The following is a 23,286-nucleotide window of genomic DNA, read 5'->3' as shown; positions in this document are numbered from 1 at the left end:
TTGTTCACCCATATATTTTGTCTTTCATATCTTCTAGTGTGTATGGTCCTTAAATTGACCAATTTGTCTGTAGGACCAATTCGTGTCTATTTTCCATTTATATGAGCAAATCGTCAATTGTCATTTTGTCAAATTTCCAGATTTTCATTCCAACCAGCTAGATTGGAAAGATATGGCCTTAACAGGACCCCTTAAACCAGGTACATAATGATCCGCTCCTGGATTTCCCTGGGAATGTATGATTCCTGTCACCTGTGCAGAACCCATTTATTAGTGGAAAGGGTGGAGGGATTTCTTTCTAGCACAGGTGACTGTGGCCATACACTTACTGGGAAGCCCAGTTCTTCTACAGCGCACAGGAGGAAGGTGGCTGCTGGCTTCTATAGTTGTGTTGCTTCCTGTGAGTAGTAGAGTGTTAGCTCTGTGACACGATGCCTCCAAAGAGAGAAAGAAGGTGCAGGGCCAAGCGGGCAAAGGGCAGTGGAGACTCTGGGGTGGGGATGGTGGACCCCCTGCAGGAACAGAAGAATGAGAAAATCCGCCTCTTCATGCAGGAATTCACACAGCAAAGTGAGTGCTCTGTCTTATGACGCTGGTGTCCTCAGGGGGTTATTATGGGGGCTCTGACCCAGCTGGGTGTATTCTGGGGATCTCCTCCCAGGAGCACAGGTTGTAGTGCCCCCTGTGATGAGATCTGCAGGACAGGCCTGGCTGCTGTCACAGGATGAGCCAAGGTGATACAGATAATTCTGGGGCTAAACCTCCTATAGACATACTGCTACAATGCTACTGTTATGGTGCGCTATGATGGCCTTGTCCAGGGGTATGGGTTATTTGGGTTGACAGTCAAAAGGTTGACATTATTTTTTTTTATTCTTTTGTCCCGGATGTTGAGATGGACACCATCAAAGTGCACCGCGTCCCCTCACACGGCTCGCCATGCTTCAGGCATGGTCCTCGCTGCGCTCGGCACTGTATTTTATTCTCCCACCACGCCATAGTGGATAGTAGGATCTGAAATATCGCCTGTCAGCTCAAAAAAATGTGAAAAACTCATGTCAACCATTTGCCTGTTGACCTAATGCTTGTGTCAACCTATTTCATGTGCTGATCTAAGGCCTGTCGACCCAATGCATGTTGACTGAGTGACCGTATCCCTCCCAGAGCTGAAGGTAATAGCAGCACCTGCGCTTGGAGGGCTGGTAACTCGCAGAGCTCCGCCTCCAGGGTAATCCTGTAGCACCCAGAGGGGCGTCTTCTCTAACCTGTCTGTCACCTCTATAACTGGTGGCGCTGTTCCTGTAGCTGGCATTATCTGCGCACTCTTACAGTATGCTTGGTGAGGCCGCCATATGCGTTACTGTACACTCAGGTGCTGGCCTTACCTGAGCGCTCTTACAGTATGCTTGGTGAGGCCGCCATATGCGTTACTGTACACTCAGGTGCTGGCCTTACCTGAGCGCTCTTACAGTATGCTTGGTGAGGCCGCCATATGCGTTACTGTACACTCAGGTGCTGGCCTTACCTGAGCGCTCTTACAGTATGCTTGGTGAGGCCGCCATATGCATTACTGTACACTCAGGTGCTGGCCTTACCTGAGCGCTCTTACAGTATGCTTGGTGAGGCCGCCATATGCATTACTGTACACTCAGGTGCTGGCCTTACCTGAGCGCTCTTACAGTATGCTTGGTGAGGCCGCCATATGCGTTACTGTACACTCAGGTGCTGGCCTTACCTGAGCGCTCTTACAGCATGCTTGGTGAGGCCGCCATATGCATTACTGTATACTCAGGTGCTGGCCTTACCTGAGCGCTCTTACAGCATGCTTGGTGAGACCGCCATATGCGTTACTGTACACTCAGGTGCTGGCCTTACCTGAGCGCTCTTACAGTATGCTTGGTGAGGCCGCCATATGCGTTACTGTACACTCAGGTGCTGGCCTTACCTGAGCACTCTTACAGTATGCTTGGTGAGGCTGCCATATGCGTTACTGTATACTAAGGTGCTGGCCTTACCTGAGCGCTCTTACAGTATGCTTGGTGAGGCCGCCATATGCGTTACTGTACACTCAGGTGAAAGGAGAAATATCTTTATTACTAAAAATGAATCAAACCATAGGGCAGAGGGGGTCGGGCCAGAAAATGAGGTGACGGGACGCTCATGGATTACACAGGTTTTGTGGCTGAATAAAAACAGATGAAATGCAGACTTAAGCTGACCAGCCACAGAACCTGTGTAAGTCAGAAATGTCTTGGTTTAAAAAGCGTGTGTGTGTGTGTATATATGTATATATATCTATATATCTCTGTCACAATGACTGCTTCTGCACTGGACTTTCATTTTGAGCTGTGACAGTTTTTAGTCCACAAACTCCCCAGTCCCCATCTGCTTCTACCTGTCCTCACTGCTCCCTCTCTCCATATCCAGCAAGTTTGAACGGAACATTGTCCCTGCAAATAGTACTCTTTCTGTTATGACATCTCTTAGCACACAAAGGAGTAATGTAATCCATTGTGTGCCCTTCAGTGGTCCGTGGCAGTACTTCCCCCTCATAGAAGTGAGGAGTACTTATGCACACATCTTTATATAAAAGGCTATTTATCAGGGCTGTAACTAGGTGTGGGCGAGGTAGGCGCTGTTTTCCGCGTTTTCGGCTTGCAGAGTGCTTGGAACGGCAGCACTGCAGTAGTGCCCTCTACAGCAGCCGGGAGACAGCTGGGTGTCTGGCGACTGCGCTCCCTGTAGGAAGTAATGCGCAAATGACCAGTACAGCGCGCTGGGAGCCCTTTTCTACAGTGTTGAGAGACATACACATATACGCTCACTCTTAATGCTGGGCATACACAAGACAAATTTTCATCCAACTAGTTGGTTGGACTGGAAATCTGGTCCTGTATGGGAGCAAATTACTATCAGCAATTTACGCACAAACCCAGGAAAATGGACAAAAACATTCAGTCAAACTAAACAGATTCAACTACCGCAACTTGTATGACCGATGGTACAACTACAGATGCAGCCCCCATCATCTAGATCAGTGGTTCCCAACCCTGGTCCTCAAGTACCCCCAACAGTGCATGTTTTGCAGGTCTCCACATAGAATCACAAGTGCTATAATTAGCTCCACCTGTGGATCTCTTCAAAATGTGTCTGAATGAGTGCACCTGCTGGGTGACCTGGAAAACATGCACTGTTGGGGGTACTTGAGGACCAGGGTTGGGAACCACTGATCTATACCTATAGACCTGGGGTAGCCAGCCCTAGTCCTCGAGAGCTACCAACAGTGCATGTTTTGCAGGTCTCCACATAGAATCACAAGTGCTATAATTAGCTCCACCTGTGGATCTCTTCAAAATGTGTCTGAATGAGTGCACCTGCTGGGTGACCTGGAAAACATGCACTGTTGGGGGTACTTGAGGACCAGGGTTGGGAACCACTGATCTATACCTATAGACCTGGGGTAGCCAGCCCTAGTCCTCGAGAGCTACCAACAGTGCATGTTTGCAGGTCTCCTCACAGAATCACAAGTGAGCTAATTAGCTCCATCTGTGTGTCTTTTAAAATGTGTCAGTGATTAATGAGTGCAGCTGTGCAGCAGCTAGGTTGTCTGTAAAATGTGCACTGTTGGTAGCTCTCGAGGGCTAGGGTTGGCTACCACTGCTATAGACTATATACTCTTGGCATGCCTGTGGGAAGCTTGCGCAAATTATGCATGCGCGTGTGAGACACTTGCGTGTTTCCAGCTCTGTGAATGGCATACCGAGACAGGTCACGCTGGCGCTATTATGACGGTGGCTCAATCGGTGTAGCACCTTATCTGAGCAACCGTTTTTGTCAGTCTTCAGATTTTGGGAGCTACAAATTACATTTCCTCCCCCAGCAGAGCAGTGTGGTTTTGGTGTTTTTTTCCTTTACCTGTGGTCATTGCTGGATGAATCTGTGACCATAGACCAAGTGTTTGTTCTGTCTTCCTGGTTAGAGAGAGAGCGAATGGCTGAGGTGAAGAAGGAGCTGGACGCTCTCATTGCTCTTCCAGAACAGCTATTGGACGTGGAACTGCTGAAGATGCCGATGTCTGTACGACAGATGAAGGTCTCGGATTATTATAGTACGTGGTCTTACTCCAGTTGTATGCATCCACCCCTCATGTTGCTGGAATTGCCATGCCTGTGGTAGTTCCTGTGCAGTGTCCCCTGGGGTAAGGTGGGGGAACATATTCGGGACCCAGGGGGAGCTTTGTTGTAAGGGGACACATGCGCGTCCCCTTCCGGCGGCTGGCAAATCTACCGCCAGCCCCTGCCTGAGTGAAGGGCGCTCCATTTGTATTATAATTTATAAGGGCTGTGTCACTGTCAGTGCCGAGTGTCAATCAGTGTAGTGTACTCTGCAGAAATGGTTATTTTTCTCCTTTTTTCTTTTTTACATTGTTTGTAGTGTCTGGTGTCCAGCTCTGGACTGCACCCCAATACCACACCCACCTACCTAGGCCTAAACTGAATGAAAACAACATTGTGAGCTGTAAAGTGGTCAAAATTGTCTGGCAAGTGCTGGAAATTAATGTTATTGAGGTTAATGTTACTCTAGGGACAAAAACCCGCAAAAAGTACATGATTTGGGCATTTTTTTGACCATTTAAAAAAAAAAATCCAAAGCCTTTCACCGCCACTTGACAAATCCAAGTCTTTGACCCAAGCACCCATCTCTATACCTTGCACACACGTGTGAGACAGCAACTGTGTGGAAGGTGGGACACGGCACACTTTCTGCCATCAATGGTGGAGAACCATCATGTCTCCACAGTTGATAGAAAGACCGTCTGTAAGACCTCATTAATAGATGCTAGCCATGAGTGGCCATTACTGCTTTACCAGCCTGGGTTCCAACAGTATAAAGCATTGGTGATTGGACCTTGATGGGGGCTTTTTAAACTTGACCTGTTGAGGGTTCTAATAAAAAGTGCTGAGAAGTGACAGGCAGTATGGGGGGGAAGGGGTTATGGCCACAATACCACATACCTATTTCCTTGATGGCTAACCTTGACACTCCAGCTGTTGAACTACACATCCCAGCATGCTCTGCTTCAGTTTTGCTATTTGGCCATGTGAAATCTGATGCCGAGCATGCTGGTATGTGTAGTTACACAACAGCAGGAGTGTCAAGTTTAGCTATCAAGGGCCTATTGGGTTCTAGGTTAGTCATAGGAACCTATTCCCACTTACCCGGTTAGACTGAATTCTCTTTCTTCCAGAGCTAATGGAAACTAACAAGATGGATGCCGCTGTGAAGGTGAGGGCTTCCCTGGTACTGGACTCTGGCTTTGCAGCCATTTTGTCCCCTTCAGTGACTTGTGACCTATTGTCTATGTTCCTGTCTTGCAGACAGATGTTCTGGATGATCTACCAGAGGTGAGACTGGTCAGGAAGAACAGCCGGAAGGGTAAGTGCCCCTAAAGATACTTCTAAATTAGATGTATTTCTGGAAATTCTGGTCCAGCTGGATTTCTTCTTGTAGCTAAGGAGGCCACATCTGCGGACTATCGGGAACCTGCAGCCTGCAGTGTGATGTCCACATTACAGAAGACCCGGACAGTCCAAAAGGTGAGTCCGGGTGGGGTCTGGTAAATGAGAACTGCCAGGTGACCCATAGAGGAAGCCTTTATCTGGGGACGGGAGGAGAGACATGGACCAAGACAACTATCATGTGTCATTGGCCGCTTGTGCCTTCAGAATAAAAAGTGAGAAATTCAAAGCCAGGATTATTCTGTGCTTCTCATTCTGTTAAGTAAATGAGCTGACCCCTACACTCTTCTGCTGCCTGGGATGGGTCTCTCTGCTGCAAGCTGCCTGGAATCGATTTGGTTTCATTCTTGATTTATATTCTTCCATCTCAAAGGTTCCAAAAAGTAAATCTCTGGTTTCATTGACTGGTGGAAATGAGAAGAAAACTCTATCCATGACCAGGTAACATCAATTCAACAGATAATTCAAACTTAATGGCATCAGGCTTGGCTAGTAGGATTTAACAATACCTACAAAAAAAACAACTGACTTACAGAATTAAATAGCTAGTGCTCTAAGCTGGTCTACATGGACCAGAGCCCACCGTGAATTGCCAGGCCTCCAGCTATGCTGTATTCAAAGCTGGGAGGTCTGGGTCAGACTCACGAGTTCAGCCACTTGAAGCATTGCAGAATCAGCATTCATTGTTGGGTGAATTGTGTCTCCTGGTGCAGGAGGGGCTTCTGGGATAGAGCTATATATGCAGCAGCAGTAGGTGTACCGCAGAGGATCCCGCTGTGAACCACAGAGGTGCTACTGTACATGAAGGTGCCCCAGAGTTAACGCCTCTGCCTCCAATGATTGGCGGACCCTAGTCATCTCTCCAACCCTGTTTCCCCTGGCATTGATACCTGGGCCTGTGTGACTGGGCCTCAGCCATGCAGCCCATGTCTGTTCTAAATCTACACAGCCCCTATCTTGCGCTTGTCCATGAGTGGTGCTCGTAGCCATACCCTTCTATTGGTTTATGGGAAGTGTATAGGGGTAAAAGGAGAATGCCAGCTTACATTAGAACCCTGTTATCTTCAACCTGTGTGATAAAGCTGCGCTCCTTTCTCTCCTCCACATACTCAGTTGTTGACATTGACACCAAAAAAGTGAACCCTTGTGTGACCTAGACCTGGCCTGTGAGCTATTTCACAACTACTAATGTGGGCTTCATCATAACTTTTATCTGGGCTCCAGATTTCAAATGCCAGTGGTCAACCTTATGGCAGGTATGCAGTAGCTCAGCCCATCAGCATCACCCCTCTATCAATGCCCACCTGTGCAGGTCACTTGTCTCCTGATGAAGAGCCAGAGAGTATTGGCTGTTGCACATGAGGGAGATGGTGACTGCTCACCTTAAATGATTAGCTGTGAAGAGTCGCAGAAACGGGTTAAGGCTTGTACCTCGTGTATAATAAGTGTGTGTTTCACTTACTGTAGGTCCATCTCTGCTATGCCGCTAAACAAGGCACCCAAGAAGGTCACTTCCACCGTTTCATCCACGAGAACGGTGTCTAGGACATCAAGGTATGGGATTGTTCAGGATGGGGGGGGGAGGGGAGTATCCCCACCTGTTCTTGTGTGTCCTACTCTTAGACGTGCTCTCCAGACCTGGTAGTTTAGGGATGGCTTGTGGTGGGTCTAAGTGGCATTGTGGACAGGACGTTTGATATGATCTGTATCACAAATGGTACTGAGGGGCGGTAGCTTTCCCGGGAGCAAATCTATTCGTCTGAGGGTGCTGGTGCACCGGACTACCTATTAAAACGCTGGCCGCACACTATTTACAGAAATGACAGCCAGGCAGAGATATCTGTGCTGTCTGGCTGTATAATTTAAAGCTGGTCCATCGATATCTTTTTAATTCTCCCACTGGACCACGAGCCAATAAGAGCTTGCAGGAGTGACCACCATTGCAGATCCTATTGGCTGGCAGTCCAGTGGGAGAATTGAAGATATCGACGGACCTGCTTAAATTATACAGCCGGGCAGCGCACAGATCTCTCTGCCTGGCTGTCATTTCTTTAAATTGTGTGCGGCGAGCGGCTGTCCGACTCTCTCACTCCCCCTTGGCAATGAGAAACTTCCTCCCCCCCCCCCCCTTGGCAACAAGCATGTGTTCCTCTTTTCAACAATCAATTTCGCCCTCCTTTGCAAAGAACATTTAACTCCCTTTTGGCAACAAACATGTATTCCTCTTTGGTATCGAGCATGAAGCCACTAGCAATGAGCATGTAGGTAAGCGGCACTTGTGTGTCAAATAAGTAATGGGCATTACATTGTTATATAGTAATGGGCATTACATTGTTATATAGTATGTAATGTGCATCATGATGTGTGGCACAATGTGTAATGGGCATTACGGTGTGTGGTCTAATGTATAATACCACACCCCATTTTCGCCGTGCAAGGGTCCAATCTGCTTGAGTATTTGGATCTGGGACCACCAATTACCATATGGCTGTTGATTTTATCTCCAATCACTTCATCTCTCTGAAAGACTCAGTAAATAGCACGTAAACTTTGGATCATTAGTCTGAGGTGTAACAGTAATAAATGAGCAGATGAGATCTTGGTGAGGGCCACCTAAAAGTACCACAGTCCTTGAGCAAGTGCCAGTCTCCATTGACCCGGGGGAACTATATTTATTGCACATTGTTCTATGGACTACCTCTGCTATGGCTAATCATGTACTGTACCTGGATTTTTCTTGTTCCGCCAGAAATCCAGCCCCCTCTACAAGCGGGTCATCGCGGACTCGAGCATTCTCATACCAGAGTGAAAATCTGCCCCTAGATGAGGGTCTCCCCTACATACAGATACCACTGACGGATGGACAGGTAATGGCTGCCATGTGATGTGGGGGAGGGGCTAAACCATCTAAGCTTTCAAGACCTGACTATACGGTTTACCATGTACTGTAGATGACTGACTACTGCCTGACCCCCCCCCCCCCCCCTCCCAAATAAAAAGGAGTCTAAGCTATGCTGTACTTATTTAATGTGCATAATGCACAACGCAAGTGTTCAGAAAAACCTAGTTTCCTCTACCTCCCCATGGCAGCCACATATGGGTTTTCCTCCAATTAGGTAGATATCTGGAAAGGGAACACAACAGCAAAAAAAAACTCCCCTAGACACGGCCCCCTATATAAGGCCCGCCCCTTCAGTGCTCTGTCTTTTTTTCCCTTTCCGGGTAGATGGAAGGCTTACCCTGTGAAGAGCCTTCTCTGCTGCCTAGTGCAGTTAGGGGTTATGCAAGGAATATGGTTCTCCCGCTACCTAGCGTAGTGGGGAGACTGAGCTAGGCGCCCGCTGCTTCATGCAGTCAGGGATATGCGCGTACCTTGGGACGGTCCCCCTCCGGCAGTGTTGGTGTCAGGAGTCAGCAGGAGCTGGTGCAGCTCGCGCGAGGCAGCCGGTGCGTGCGGACACTGTGGATGGTCGCAGCATCTGACGTCTAGAGGCACAGTGGTGCGTGCACGTACGGCGGCGTCTGACGTCAGCGGAGGCTGGCGCAGAGTGATGACGCGGTAACCAGCGCGGGAAAACGGCACGCTACATAGGAGGGACGCTGACATGGAGACAGCGCCGAGTGCTCACTGCCATCAGGAGGGGGATTGCGCAGGACCTGGTGACGGAAGTGTGTCGGTCCAGATTGCCAGCTGACCAGGTAAGGCCCCTAGAAGCAGCCGCGCTGCTGGGGCACTGGCTTACCTCCTCCGTTCACATGGAATGATAGTACATTGTCTCTTTCTGCATTAGAGGTGCAGTGGTTGCTATGGAGGAGGAAAAGAAACAAACTCCTAAGGCAGGGTAAGCCAGGGGACGTGTATATATATATATATATATATAAAAAATTTTCTTTTCTTTTGCTTTTCGCAAGTTTTTGTGTCATTGTTTTGTATGCTCCTTATAGGGAGTGTGGAACTTAGTGCTGTCTCCGTGCTTTTCAGAGAATCAAGCAAAGCGGAGGCAAAGACAAAACATAAGAAACTGCACACAGGGAAATGTTCAGTTTGTGATAAAGTACTACCTGACAGGATAATTGGATCAGTCTGTGACAAATGCAAAGGGGTGCAATTTCTGGCACCAGAACAAATGAGCGACCTGGTGTCTATGCTTAGATCAGCATTAGCTGATACGTTTGTATCAAAGGTGATTTGGAGAAAATGTCCAAAAAAAGACCCAGAGAGCCCCCATCAGAGGACTCAGACGGTTCTGAACCAGCAGAAGGCATAGCTGCAGGGGAAGAAATAGAGGAAGGTGAGCTTCCCTCTGATAAAGCTGATCTGGAATTCAACCCAGATTTATTGAATAATCTGTTAGGACTGATCAACAAATCCTTAGAGATAGAGGACCCTCAGGAAGAGGGGAAGTTACAAGATCTTCTATTCAAAGATAAAAAGAAAAAATGTTAGACCTTTCCCTTGTCCAAACCATTGAAGGACATTGTGGAAGAGGAATGGAATAGTCCAGATAAAAAGGTGGCGGTACCTTTTAAGGATTACAAAAATGTACCCGTTTGAGGATCAGCAAGTTAAAAAATGGGAGGTAGTACCCAAGGTTGATGCAGCTATTGCCCGTATCTCTAGAAAAACCACCCTTCCCTTGGAAGACGTAAATGTGTTTAGAGATTCTATGGAAAGAAAACTAGAAATGTGCCTACGGAAACAATCTATGACTTCCGGAGCGGCCATAAAAGCCTCTTCGGCGGTGGCAGTAACATCCAGAGTGTTGAGGTCGTGGTGCCAAGACCTGGAGTCTGACTTACTAGACGGGATTAAGAGGTCAGAGCTGCTGAAAGAAATCCAAAATATGCAGGTAGCTATCGAATTTATATGTGATGCCTCCCTGGACAATGTGCGGCTAGCAGCGAGGAGTAATGCGGCAACAATTGTAGCCAGAAGGGCTCTCTGGCTGAAGCCATGGGTGGCAGACGCCCAATCTAAAAATAAATTAGTGTCCCTGCCCTTTCAGGGTGAGTACCTATTTGGAAAAAATCTAGACGACATAATATCAAAAACATCAGGAGGGAAGTCAACGTGGCTCCCGCAGGAAAAGTCTACAAGGAGGCCGTTTGTCAGACAACAAAAGTTTCAGACAACGGACTTCAAAGAAGCAAGAGCGTACAGACCAGGAAGGGGATACAGAAGACCCTGGTTTAGTAATAGGGGCTCCTTTCGTGGCCAAAGAGGCAAAGAAGGAAGATTCAGGTTCAGAAACATGTCACAATGACGCCAGGCTAAAGATTGGAGGCAGACTAAGAGAATTTCATCTTGTCTGGGACCAATCAGTAGAGGACAACTGGGTGAGAGAAGTTATCTCATCCGGTTACAAAATAGAGTTCATAAAGACACCGGGATGCTGGAAGGAGGAGTCACCGGTTCCGAAAGACCCAGAAGAGAGGAAGGCACTGATAGAAAGCCTCAAAAATATGATAGATCAAGGAGTGGTAGTGGTGGTACCACAAGACCAAGAGAACGAAGGATGGCAGTCCAGGTTCTTCGTGGTGAGAAAAGCCACGGGGGGCTTCAGGACAATACTAGACTTAAGAAGACTAAATACTTTTGTAAAAACACAAAGGTTCAAGATGGAGTCAGTACGCACAATCCTCCCAGACATAAAAGAGAACGCGTTCCTAACAACGATAGATCTGAAGGACGCTTACCTGCACATTCCGATAAATCGGTTGCATCAGAAGTAACTAAGATTTCGTCTAAAAGGCGTAATTTATCAATTCACAGCATTACCCTTCGGTCTTTGTACTTCGCCAAGAACCTTTACAAAGGTGCTAATAGTATTGATAGCAAATTTGAGAAAAGAAGGTATTCCAGTAGGGGCATACCTGGACGACTTGCTTGTCATGGCGAGGTCTGCAGAACAGTCAAGAGAGTATACAGACAGAGTGATAAGCTACCTGCAAGAACACGGATGGATCGTGAATCAAAAGAAAAGCCAACTAGAGCCAGACAACACAGTAAAGTATCTGGGGTTTGTAATAGATTCGGTCAGGATGACAATATGCCTGAAGGAAGAAAGAAGCTGCAAACTGAGAAGCGAGGTTGCGGGGCTTCTGAAGAAGAAAGTGGCACGCACCGGAGACTGTGTAAGGATACTAGGCCTTATGTCAGCCGCACTAGAAGCTATAAATTGGGCAAGGTTTCACATGCGGGCCTTTCAGAATTGCCTGTTAGCACAATGGGACGGCGACGGAAAGAATCTGTTACAAAAAGTGCATATATCAAAGAAGGCAAAAGAGGACCTGCGGTGGTGGATGAATCCAAGAAGAATATCAAAAGGAAGGTCATTCTTAACAGGCGAGCAGGTCGTAGTTACAACCGATGCCAGCCAATCAGGTTGGGGGGCGGTCTGCCAAGGGCAAGCAACGCAAGGAGAATGGAACAAGCACTACAGCCAGCTACACTCCAACCTAAGAGAAATGTATGCAGTATATCTAGCATGTCAAAGCTTCAGGGACAGGTTATGCAAAAAAAGTAATAATCAGGTCAGACAACAAGTCAGTGGTAGCATATATCTGCAAGCAAGGAGGAACGAGGAGCAGGAGTATGATGAAGGCCGTAGAAGAACTGCTGCAATGGGCAGAACTACACGTAAAGAGCATCATGGCAGTGTTCATAGCAGGAGAACAAAATCAGGCGGCGGATGCTTTGAGCAGAAGGGCAATAAAAGCAGGAGAATGGGAGCTGTCCCAGGAAGTCTTTCAACTCATAGTGCAAAGATGGGGATGTCCAGTTATAGATCTCATGGCCACAAGAGCCAATGCCAAGGTACCCACCTTCATGTCAAGGCACTGGGAGGCAGGAGCAAGTCAGGTGGATGCTCTGACCGCGCAGTGGAACACAGGCCTGGCGTACGTCTTCCCTCCATTCCCGGTAATATCGAGGTTGCTCAACAAAATACAAAGAGGGGAGGCAACGGTGATAACAATATTACCTTTCTGGCCGAGGAGAGCGTGGTTTCAGAAAGTAGTGAGAATGGCGGTGGACGTTCCCTGGAAGATTCCGGACAGGGAAGACCTGTTAAGACAGGGGAACTACACGAGGCCACAGCCAGACAACTGGGGTCTGATGGCATGGCTACTGAGACCAGAACACTGGTAGAAAAGGGATTTTCTCAGAAAGTAATAAATACGCTGCTTAAGGCACGGAAGGTGAATACATCAGCCACATACTATAAGATTTGGAAAACTTACATTCAGTTCTGCGATGCAGGGCATAGGAACCCTAGGTCGATACCCACAATTCTGGACTTCCTGCAGACAGGGTTAGAGAAAAAGCTGTCAGCCAGCTCATTAAGAGTTCAGATTTCAGCACTAGGAGCCATGCTGGATACAAAAATATCTGAAGACAAGTATGTAAGGAGGTTCGTGCAGGCACTAAGAAGGATAAGGCCGCAGTTTCATAACCCCATGGCCCCGTGGGACTTGAATTTAGTATTGAACGTACTAACGGAAGAGCCTTTTGAGCCACTGCAGGAAATACCTATCAAGAAGTTAACAATGAAGGTCGCTTTCTTAGTCGCAATTACATCTGCCAGAAGAGTATCGGAGCTGCAGGCACTTTGGGCAGAGGAACCATTTCTCAACTTCTTTCAGGATAAGGTGGTGTTGAGAACTAACCCTATTTTCCTTCCGAAGGTAGTGTCCCAGTTTCATATCAACCAAGAAATAGTGCTGCCAGCTTTTTGTGCTAATCCAGGGAATGAGAAAGAAAGAAGGTTCCATACCCTGGACGTAAAGAGAGCATTGATAATTTATCTCCAAAGAGTGGAAGGTTGGAGGAAGTCAAAGAGGCTCTTTCTAGTAACAGAAGGAAAAAATAAAGGATTAGGTGCATCGAAGGCTACACTAGCAAGGTGGCTTAAAGAGTGCATAGCAGAAGCTTATAAGATAAGGAAGATGGAGGTGCCTAAAGGAATTAAGGCCCACTCGACAAGAGCCGTAGCGGCATCATGGGCAGAAAAAGGGGCAGCCTCAATAGAGGAGCTTTGTAAAGCAGCGTGTTGGGCTTCGGCGCACACGTTTTCAAAACATTACAGAGTGGATGTAGGAGCCTCCAGTGATGCGAAACTGGGCAGGAAAATCCTTAGCGCAGTGATATAAAAAAAAAAAAAATAAAAGGAAAGAAAGGAGAATAAGGGGGTGAAGATAACCTCGTATCCTTTAAAGTACTAATTATTATTTCTTGTTTTTCCCTCCCTACTGTGTTATTGCTATGGTATTACCCATATGTGGCTGCCATGGGGAGGTAGAGGAAAGTACGGATTATTACCTGTTAGTACGCTTTCCTCTACTCCACCATGGCAGCAGTTTCCCACCCTTAATATGATTTAAAAATGTATCGGAAGCTATATAATTGAGACACAGAGCACTGAAGGGGCGGGCCTTATATAGGGGGCCGTGTCTAGGGGAGTTTTTTTTTGCTGTTGTGTTCCCTTTCCAGATATCTACCTAATTGGAGGAAAACCCATATGTGGCTGCCATGGTGGAGTAGAGGAAAGCGTACTAACAGGTAATAATCCGTACTTTAGTGCAGGCTGACCTATACAACCTAAATAACTGATCACTAACTTGGTTGTTCAGCTGGAACTTGCTGCTTTTGTAAATGAGGCTAATTTGGCTTTTGCAACATTTGAGGCCAGGACTCGAGGATTTAGGGAGTTCTTCCTGACAGAACAGTCTAATAAGCACGGCCACATATGTGGTCAGATTTGTCCTCTGTGGCCTCTAGTACAGTAGACAAATTTTTTTTTTATTGTTGTGTTGCATTTTTTTTAAAGACGATGTCATCGGCCTTTGATGACCTGGAGTCGCTGGATGTGGAGCTGCTAAGACAGGACACGGTACAGCACATTCACACACTTGTGGTACGTGATTTCCTATTGGCTTACACTATTGCACAGTACTGTGTATGTAACGGCTGTACTGCATTCTGGGGTTTGACTGGGGCAAGGGAGTAATGTGCTCACTCTGCATAAATGATTAACTAAATCGATATAAGCAAAAATAACGATGTGGGCCAATGTTACTCCAACTCCAGTTCTCATGGACCCCAAGCAGAACACGTTTTCCAGATCTCCTGGTTGGTGTGAAGGTGTCCTCCATACAGGATGACATGCTTTAATAGATCCACAGGTGGAGATGATTATAAAAAAAAGTTGTGATACTGAAGAGGTGTATAAAACATGGCCTGGAACTGGGAAACACTGATGTAGGAGCTTTACCATAGGGAACATGCACAACAGGCCATCCATCAGTGGCAGAGCAATAGCCCCCACAGCGGCTTGCTGGGGCTATTGCTCTGCCACTGATGGATGGCCTGTTGTGCATCTGTTGTGCATGTTCCCTATGGTACAGCTCCTACCCCATGCTGTGACACATTTTGTGGTCAGGATCCACAGTCTGAACAGAACAATTCTAATACAGGGATAATAATGAAGAGGAGGCCCGTGTGCAGTCTCTAGCCGGCAAGGCAGCAGACTGAACACTAGGATCACTCATAGACCCCAGAGCTGTATCCAAGCTCTATGAGCAGGTCCCTGGGGAAATGGAATGGCGGCCATTTTTACTGGTTATTTCCCTACAAGGGCCTATGTGTACTGGCCTAATACACTGACTAGTGATAACGGTTACAATTTCAATGAGAACTAAATGGACTCTGCAGTGTTTCCTATGTGTAATACCTGTCCAACCTGTGGCCCTCCCAGATGTTGTGAAACTACAAGTCCCAGCATGCTTTGCCAGTTTTTCTATTAGGGAATGCTAAAACTATGGCAAGACATGCTGGGGCTTGTAGTTTCACAACAGCTGGAGGGCTGCAGGTTGGACAGGCCGGATTTAAAGCATTACAGATAGGAAACACTGCAGAGTCAATGATCTGTGATGCTTTAAATCAGGCATTCCCAACCACGGTCCTCAAGGCACACCAACAGTGCAGGTTTTGTAGATATCCAGGTTTGAGCACAGGCTACTTAATTAGTATCTGAGGGATTCTGATTAAACCACCTGTGCTGAAGCCTGGATATCACTAAAACCTGCAGTGTTGGTGTGCCTTGAGGACCGTGGTTGTGAATGCCTGCTTTTAAATGGTATTCACATTAGCTAAGGGTGCAGAAATGCTGCATTTAGTGCTGCTCCCCGGGGAAGGTGTAAATGTTAGAGGTTTGTACTGAATGTGACCAGGGGTTTCCATACTAGCACACGGGATGTTGCTGTATCTGAAGGCCGGTGACTAGACCAAGTACAATACTGTTTGTTGTCTGCTTTCTTTAGGGCCAGCTGACCAATCTTTACACAAAAGCCTCAACACAGCAGCAAGGGACTGGCAATGGCTAAAGAACGAGGAGACGGTGGGCGGAATTCCCTGGTACCTGCCGGATGGAGGACTGAGGAGGAAAATATATCTGTGGTTATTGTATGTCTTTTGTATTTGATATTTTAATAAAATATGAATTGGTTCAGCATCATTGATGGTTTTGTACATGAAATGCCAAAATTAAGCTGTCAAAACAGGTGTATTATATGGTTGGTTTTGGTGGGGGGAGAGCTTGAGGCGATCAGCGTCCGTTCTCCCAGCAGGCCATGGTTCCTGGATGTCTTTGAATGCACCTGTGCATTTAATAATCTATTTTGCTGGGTCAATGATTAATCCACCTGCTTTCACAGAAATCCTGAATACATGACCTGTTGAGGACCCCCCCCCCCCCCCCCCTACTAGTGACTCATGAGCAGTACCGGAGCCCATACAGAACTAGACTTCCCAATTGGCCAGACCAGTAGCCAACCATCACTACTCATTAGTTAGTTCATTTGTCTTGATGGACAAACAACGATGGAATCTTCATATGAACGATGAGTTTTTAAAATGCCCTGTTCAGGGCAACCCATGAAACTGCTGCTGTTAGGCCTCCTTTATCCCCTGTTGTAGCAACACAAATGAGTCCAACCAGCTTCATATGGTAATTAGTACCCAGTTTCCCTAAGCAGGTTCTGTGCTTTGTATTGGGTGAAGTCACTGGCATCATAGATTCCACTGCAGCCCTGGGAGTAGCCCCTGCCTGTCACCCATGAGTGCCCCGTTTTGGTGCTACTGGCCTGTCATACACTTGTCTGGTTAATGGTCCCTGCCAGACTTGTTCCATTCTCTGAGATTACCGGTAGGTGCCTCAACCTCAAATTCCCTCTTACTATTATAGTGTTCTTCTATATAATAAAGGTATATGTGGATGGAGATACTTTTTTTTTTTTTTTTTTTCTCATTAAATACATAGTTTTACTTAGCGTGCTGCAGTCTGTATTCATTTCTTCTATCCATTGCTCCTGAGGGCACAGGGGTTTTCTGCTATTAGGAGAGTGCCTGTATGTATCAACCATGTCCAAAATATGGTGCCTTTTGAGAAGCAGGCAGCACTGCACCGTGTGTGTGTGTGTGTGTGTGTGTGTGTGTGTGTGTGTGTGTGTGTGTGTGTGTGTGTGTGTGTGTGTGTGTGTGTGTGTGTGTGTGTGTGTGTGTGTGTGTGTGTGTGTGTGTGTGTGTGTTTTATTTCTGCCACCCTTTGTTTAGTGTACCAGGCCATAGGTGCCGATTCTGTGTGCTCAAGGGCCCGAGTCCCGCTGCTGGACTAATTTGTGCCTACAGCACCCACATCGCCGGACCCACCACCTGGTAAACAGTATGCTGGGAAGTACCTGCACTGTGGGAGCATTTATGTATGTAGAACTCTGTTGCCCTAATTTGAATATTGGAGACAACTATGCTCCATAATATAAATTGGTATTTTTGTGGCCACACCCCTTCCCCATGAAGCCATTCCTCTATATTTTTGGCTTGAGCACCCACCAGCAAAAACATAAATCGGCACCTATGTACCAGGCCCCAACATGTATGGTGTACTGGAAGAATCTCTCATTAGAATATGCTGCCAGATCTTTGAGCCAGGGAGCCTGTTCTGGGCCTTCCACTGGCTGCATTTAGATGAACACTCAATTATAACATAACATTAGGTCCAAGGAGGAGGAGTAGTTTGTTTATTTATAAGGTGCCACAAAGTGTCCGCAGCGCCGTTCCTAGCAAACAGAAAACAAATTACAAGGTAAAGTACAGGGTGTGTTGATAAAATACAGCATAAATAGGGGTATAGCTGGTAGAACTAAAATCAGCATCAGTTCGGAAGTAGGTGCCAAAATTGTCGAGGAGACTGAAGATGACGTAGAGGAAGGGAAGAACAGGGCAGGAGCACTGGTGAGGTAAAGAGGTAGGGTGAGTACATGGGGAAGGAGGGCCCTACTCATAAGAGTTAGTAGACTAAAAGGAGGTGGGTGGACGAACGAAAAACAATAGAATAAGTAGGAACCGATGGAGGGGTAGGCAGGTTAGGAGGAGGGATAGGCTAGTCGGAAGAAGTGGGTTTTGAGTGAGCGCTTGAAGGAGGTAAGGGAATCAGAAAGCCTGATGGGTGGCAGGAGGGTGTTCCAGTGCAGGGGGGCAGCGTGAGAGAAGTCTTGTACACAGGAGTGGGAGGAGGTGATTAGGTGAGAGGTCAGGAGGCGTAGCGAAGAGGACGGGAGGGAGTGTGGATAGAAATCAGTGAAGAGAGGTAAGGAGTGGTGGAGAAGGAGAGAGCCTTGTAGGTGTTGGTGAGGAGTTAAAAGAGAACTCTGAAAGGAATGGGGAGCCAGTGAAGAGATAGACAGAGGGGGAGGCAGAGGTAGAGCGTCGGGAGAGGAAGATGAGCCTAGCAGCGGTGTTAAGAATGTATTGGAGAGGGGCGAGAGGCAGCCCGGAGAGAAGGATGTTGCAGTAGTCAAGGCGGGAGATGACAAGAGTGACTGAGAATTTGTCGCGTCAGTGGAGAGGAATGGTCTGATACGCGAGATGTTGCGGAGGTGAAAGCGTCAAGACTGAGAGCACGAATGTGGGGGGTGAAAGAGGGAGGAATCTGACACCAAGGCAGCGCGTTTGGTCGGAGGTGATCTCGGTTTCACCAATGCTGATTGAGATAGGGGGAGAAGAGGGGATGTTTGGCATATGGAAGATTAGAAGTTCAGTTTTAGCCATGTTTAGTTTCAGGAAGCGTTGGGTCATCCAGGCTGAGATGGCCATGAGGCATTTGGAGACCTTGGACAGGAGTGATAGATTAGGGTATCATCAGCATAAAGGTGGTAATGGAAGCTTTAGGAGCTGATGAGGATGCCCAGAGAGATGGTGGAGAGGGCCAAGGACTGACCCTTGGAGAACACCGACTAGCTGTGGGGTAGTGGGAGAGGCGGAGCTCAGAGTGGAGATGGAGGAGCGATTGGAGAGGTATGAGGTGAACCAGAAGAAGACCGTGCCAGTGATGCCAAAGGAGCGGAGGGTGTTAAGCAGGAGAGGGTGGTCAACCGTGTCAAAGGCAGCCGACAGATAAAGCTGGATGAGGATAGAGAAGAGGCCTTTGGATTTAGCCGATAGAAGATCGTTAGTGACTTTGGTCAGGGCAGTTTCAGTGGAATGTAAAGGGCAGAACCCGGATTGGAGGGGGTCTAGAATGGAGTTAGCAGTAAGGTGGCTTAGGAGATGATTATAGGCCAGACGTTCTAGGAGCTTGGAGGCAAAAGGGAGGAGGGAGATGGGCCTGTAGTTGGATGGAGAGTTGGGGTCCAGATTCTTTTTTTGAGAATTGGGGAGACAAGAGCGTGTTTGAAGGAGGAGGGGAAGATCCCAGAGGATAGGGAAAGATTAAAGAGGTGAGAGCAGACCGACGGACTGAGACGACGGATAATATTGGAGGGGATAGGATAGAGCGGGCAGGTGGAGGGAGAAGCGGATTGAAGGATAGAATGGACTTCAGCGGCAATGGTGGGGTAAAATGAGGACAGGGGTGGGAAGGAGGGGAGGGGGTGAGGTCACGGCAGCAGTGATGGCAGTCCTGAGAGAGGAGATTTTGGTTGAAAAGAAGATAGCAAAATCAGCGGCTACAATGGAGGATGAAAAAGGAGGAGGGGGGAGAGAGCAAGGATTTGAAGGTGGCGAAGAGCCTGCGGGGGTCGGATGATTGGGAAAGGATGAGGAACTTAAAGTAGGATTCCCTGGCCAGAGCAAGGGCAGAGCTGAAGGAGGAAAGAATTAATTTGAAATGGAGATAATGCACGAGGTAGCGTGATTTCTTCCAGAAGCGCTCAGCAGTGCGAGAGTACTTTTTAAGGAATCGGGTGATAGGTGAGTGCCACGGTTGAGGGTAGGTTTGAACACATTCACATTCAAACCTGCAATAGCTACTCAGAGGCAGGAGGGTATCATTGCATTGGTGCTTGAGGGTCTGAGGCGCTCAAACCTATCACACACATGGATCGTATGATTGCATTGCTACTGTAGCGTCTGAGACGCTCCTACGTAACACAAATATGGAGCGCCTCTCCGCCGCGCCCTCATGATCCTTTCTCCACAGGAGAGGGCATATCATGAAGGCACAAGCGCTGTGTGAGAAGCGCTCACTTGACAGGAGGTTAGGGGGAGCAGCGCTGGCCTGCCACTGAGAAGTCAGTGTAAGGCGGCACGCGATGCCGCCCTGAAACTAAACAAGTAGCCTGATAATGTAAGGCAGCTAGGCAGCTGGCAAGCTGCCAGAATTCAAACAGTCGCTACGCTACAAGCGTAGCGTAAGGCAGTCTGGCAAGCTGCCAATATTCAAGCTACAGCGTCTCGTGCTGCCGCCGTGAAACTAAACAAGTACCTAACTAGCAACCAAATGGTGCCTAAACACTGCAGCAGAGACCCTGGGGGAAATGGCTGCCTGGTTATCTAACGTGCATTATGTCTTATGTAAAACCTTCTGTTAAGGGCTTTGTCTATTGTGGGGCAGGAACCAGGTGTTTGGGCTTTGCAGGAGATAGTATTAGCTGGTGTATGGGCTCTGCACGGGACAGGAAGTAGGTGTCTGGGCTCTGCATGGGATGGTATTGGCTGGTGTTTGGGCTCTGCGCAGGATGGTATTGGCTGGTGTTTGATCTCTGTGGGGGATGGTAGACTGGTGTAGGGCAGGGGTCAGTTGATTTCTTTCCATGGCTTCAGGCATTTCCAGCGGTCACAATATTGTGGATTCTATTTGCTTCAGAGTTGACCAGTGGAGGCATCACCTTTACCTATGGGCTGCAGCCTGGGGGCCAGGGCACGCTTGGTGTCAGGACTGGCAGTGAGAACCAGCAGTGAAGGAGGGGTAAAATTGAAACAGCCACTCCTTCTCCACAGAGGTAAAAGCCTCTGGATATGTTCTAATGTCATCTGCAGCTGTAGTCTCCATATTTAGGGTCTTCTATTCACAGCAGAGGGAAACTATTCATCATTATCAGGGAAAGAGCTTACTTAGTGTGGTGTCTGCATCAGCTCCTACATGGTTGGACGAGTGTCTGGTTATAGTTGTGCAGGGGCTCAGTCACACCAGTAATACCTCACAATAAGTGACTGTCACACTGGTATATGTGTCACCATTCTCACTAGCAATCCTAATGGTACTAGCAGGAGTAGAACTAGATCATTAAGAGCACTAATGAGTACAACCAAATTCTGCCACACGCTTAATTCTTTGTGTTGATTTCCATAACTAGATAAAGCCACCAGATAGAAATAGCAACCAAAAGTTTTAAAAGTTCAAAACCTCCTGAACGCTTCCTAAAAGAATTTATAGCAAATAAATATTTGTGCTGTTACATGGATCTTCCACCTGTTCCTACGGCAAGCAGCTGCACAGTGGTTAGCATTGCAGCACTAAGGCATGGGTTGGATTCATCCCGGCAATATTTGTGTGCTTATTTTTTTTGTAGGGTGTGGTATGCACCTCCAACGGTAAAGATCCCAACATCGATCCCGGTGCTCCGACATGGGGGCGAGCGCAAAGAACCCCTTGCAGGCTCGCCACGCTGCTGGCCCAGTGGCTCGCTACAGGTTCTATTCTCCCTCTAGCATGGGTCTTCAACCTGTGGCCCTCCAGATGTTGTGAAACTACATGTTCCAACATGTATTGCCACATTTTTTCCTATAAGAGCATGCCAAAAAACCTCAGGGCATGCTGGGACATGTAGTTCCACAGGTTGAAGTCCTGTGTTCTAGAGCGTCAGAGTACCGGCAGTCAAGATCCTAATGTCGGGATCCTCACTGTCTGGGAATGTCATCTGGCACCCGTCTTTGTATTTTTCCTCTCACACTTGCAGTGGTAGGTTTGTCATCGTCTGACAAAACTATCCCAAAGCTGGGTGCACACTAGACTATTTATCGTTAAGGATATAGAGTATAACGATGGTCTAGTGTTTACTCAGCCCCAGAGACAGGAAATAAATTGGCAAAGCAGAGCGGTGTTTTCTCTTCCTGTGCATGTTAGGATATGTATGCTAGACCATTAGTACCATATGCCCAAACCCAACCTGCTCCATAACACACTATAGGGAGACGTGGGGCCTTCAGTACAAGTGGCCCTAGGGATGCAGGAGACAAACATTTTCCACGGCATCAGTCGTGCATGATCACACAGGGAAAGGGGGCGTGTCAGTCATAGGGGTGAGGCCACCCCAGAGCAAAGTGCCGGGATGTATCAAGCCATGGTTTCCTTGAGTATGGTCACCTTCTTGTGCGTGATCAATGCTCCACTGGTCCTCCGACTTCCACCATTGGATTTGTCTTCGGGGGACGACATGACAAACACGCAATGTATTATTGAGACCGGAGATGCCTCTGAAGAGAAACCCAATGGCCGCCGTGGAAGTCTGGGGACCAGGCGAGTATGAAAAAAAAAAAAAAAGCGGAATAGACCTTTATTCAAAATACTCATGGTCCCGAGTATTTCTGACCAGAGACACTTGATACAGTATTTAGGTGGTCACCAATTGGTCAACAAGCATTAGGTTGACAGGTAAACATAGGTTAAAAGTGAACTAGTATAAAATGTCAAAAGGGGGAAACTGTCGACATGACAAAGCTTGCCACAAGTCTGTCCGGTCACATCTTGTATATTTGGTAACAAGTAGTAACCATCAGTAGAATTTAATATGCTCGCCGCGCTTTGGCAAGGAGACATGGCTAGTAAGTCTAATGGGCACCATACATCAGCAATTAATTGTGACAATCCTGAGATCTGGAGAAGATTGCCACAATTAATTTTAGATGTGTGGGCTCCCCTTTTGGCAATCCCAATCAAAAATTAATAGGATCGCCAATCGATTGCTTAATCAGATTTTCTGGTATTATCTGCGGATCTTTTTTATATATGTGTGGGCATTCCCAATTAGTCTTCATCTATTTACATATGAACAGCTGAAATGGCAATTGATTGGGCAATTTCCAGATATGAAGATGCAATCTTTAGATGGAAAAATCTGCCGATCACTGAAATAAATCTGTAATGTGTGGGCAAGTCAAATAGATTGTAGAATCCATTTATCTGGCCAAAAAATCCCTGGATCTGGAAATCCATTAATTGTGATTGCTGATGTATGGGGCCCATAACAAATGTTGGGAAATAAAAAAATAAATAAATAAATAAATATGGTGTCTATTTGTGTCAACTGTATATGGTGTCGACACTTTACTGTCTACTTAGACATAGACATGGTCAGTCATCCAGATACCAACTCATCATGTATGGAAAGGTGTACATATCCATTTGTGAGAACTTTCCATGTAGAGAACCCTTTTGTTCCTCATTCAGCATCAGAGCACCGTAACCAACAAGCAGGGTACCGGGATCGGAGA

General features: G+C 47.2%; 1 protein-coding gene across 1 annotated transcript; it reads left to right on the top strand.

Moving 5' to 3' along the window:
* Nucleotides 1-284: 284 nt before the first annotated feature.
* Nucleotides 285-16,033, top strand: LOC146045534 (borealin-2-like). Its single transcript, XM_083164450.1, has 10 exons — nucleotides 285-570; nucleotides 3,980-4,108; nucleotides 5,249-5,286; nucleotides 5,379-5,436; nucleotides 5,512-5,597; nucleotides 5,893-5,960; nucleotides 6,987-7,073; nucleotides 8,269-8,386; nucleotides 14,348-14,434; nucleotides 15,840-16,033. The coding sequence occupies exons 1-10, from the start codon at nucleotides 432-434 to the stop codon at nucleotides 15,900-15,902; spliced, it is 873 nt and encodes a 290-aa protein (XP_083020576.1). The 5' UTR covers nucleotides 285-431; the 3' UTR covers nucleotides 15,903-16,033.
* The last annotated feature ends 7,253 nt before the right edge of the window (nucleotides 16,034-23,286 follow it).

Source organism: Crinia signifera, chromosome 11, assembly GCF_055691185.1.
Source record: "Crinia signifera chromosome 11, ASM5569118v1, whole genome shotgun sequence".
Lineage (NCBI taxonomy): Eukaryota > Metazoa > Chordata > Amphibia > Anura > Myobatrachidae > Crinia > Crinia signifera.
This window is presented reverse-complemented; position numbering and strand designations above follow the sequence as displayed.

Coding starts and splice junctions, on each gene's coding strand:
- LOC146045534 (XM_083164450.1), top strand. CDS start 432: ATGCCTCCAAAGAGAGAAAGAAGGTGCAGGGCCAAGCGGGCAAAGGGC. Junction 571..3,979: donor GCAGGAATTCACACAGCAAA/GTGAGTGCTCTG, acceptor CTTCCTGGTTAG/AGAGAGAGCGAATGGCTGAG. Junction 4,109..5,248: donor GAAGGTCTCGGATTATTATA/GTACGTGGTCTT, acceptor TCTTTCTTCCAG/AGCTAATGGAAACTAACAAG.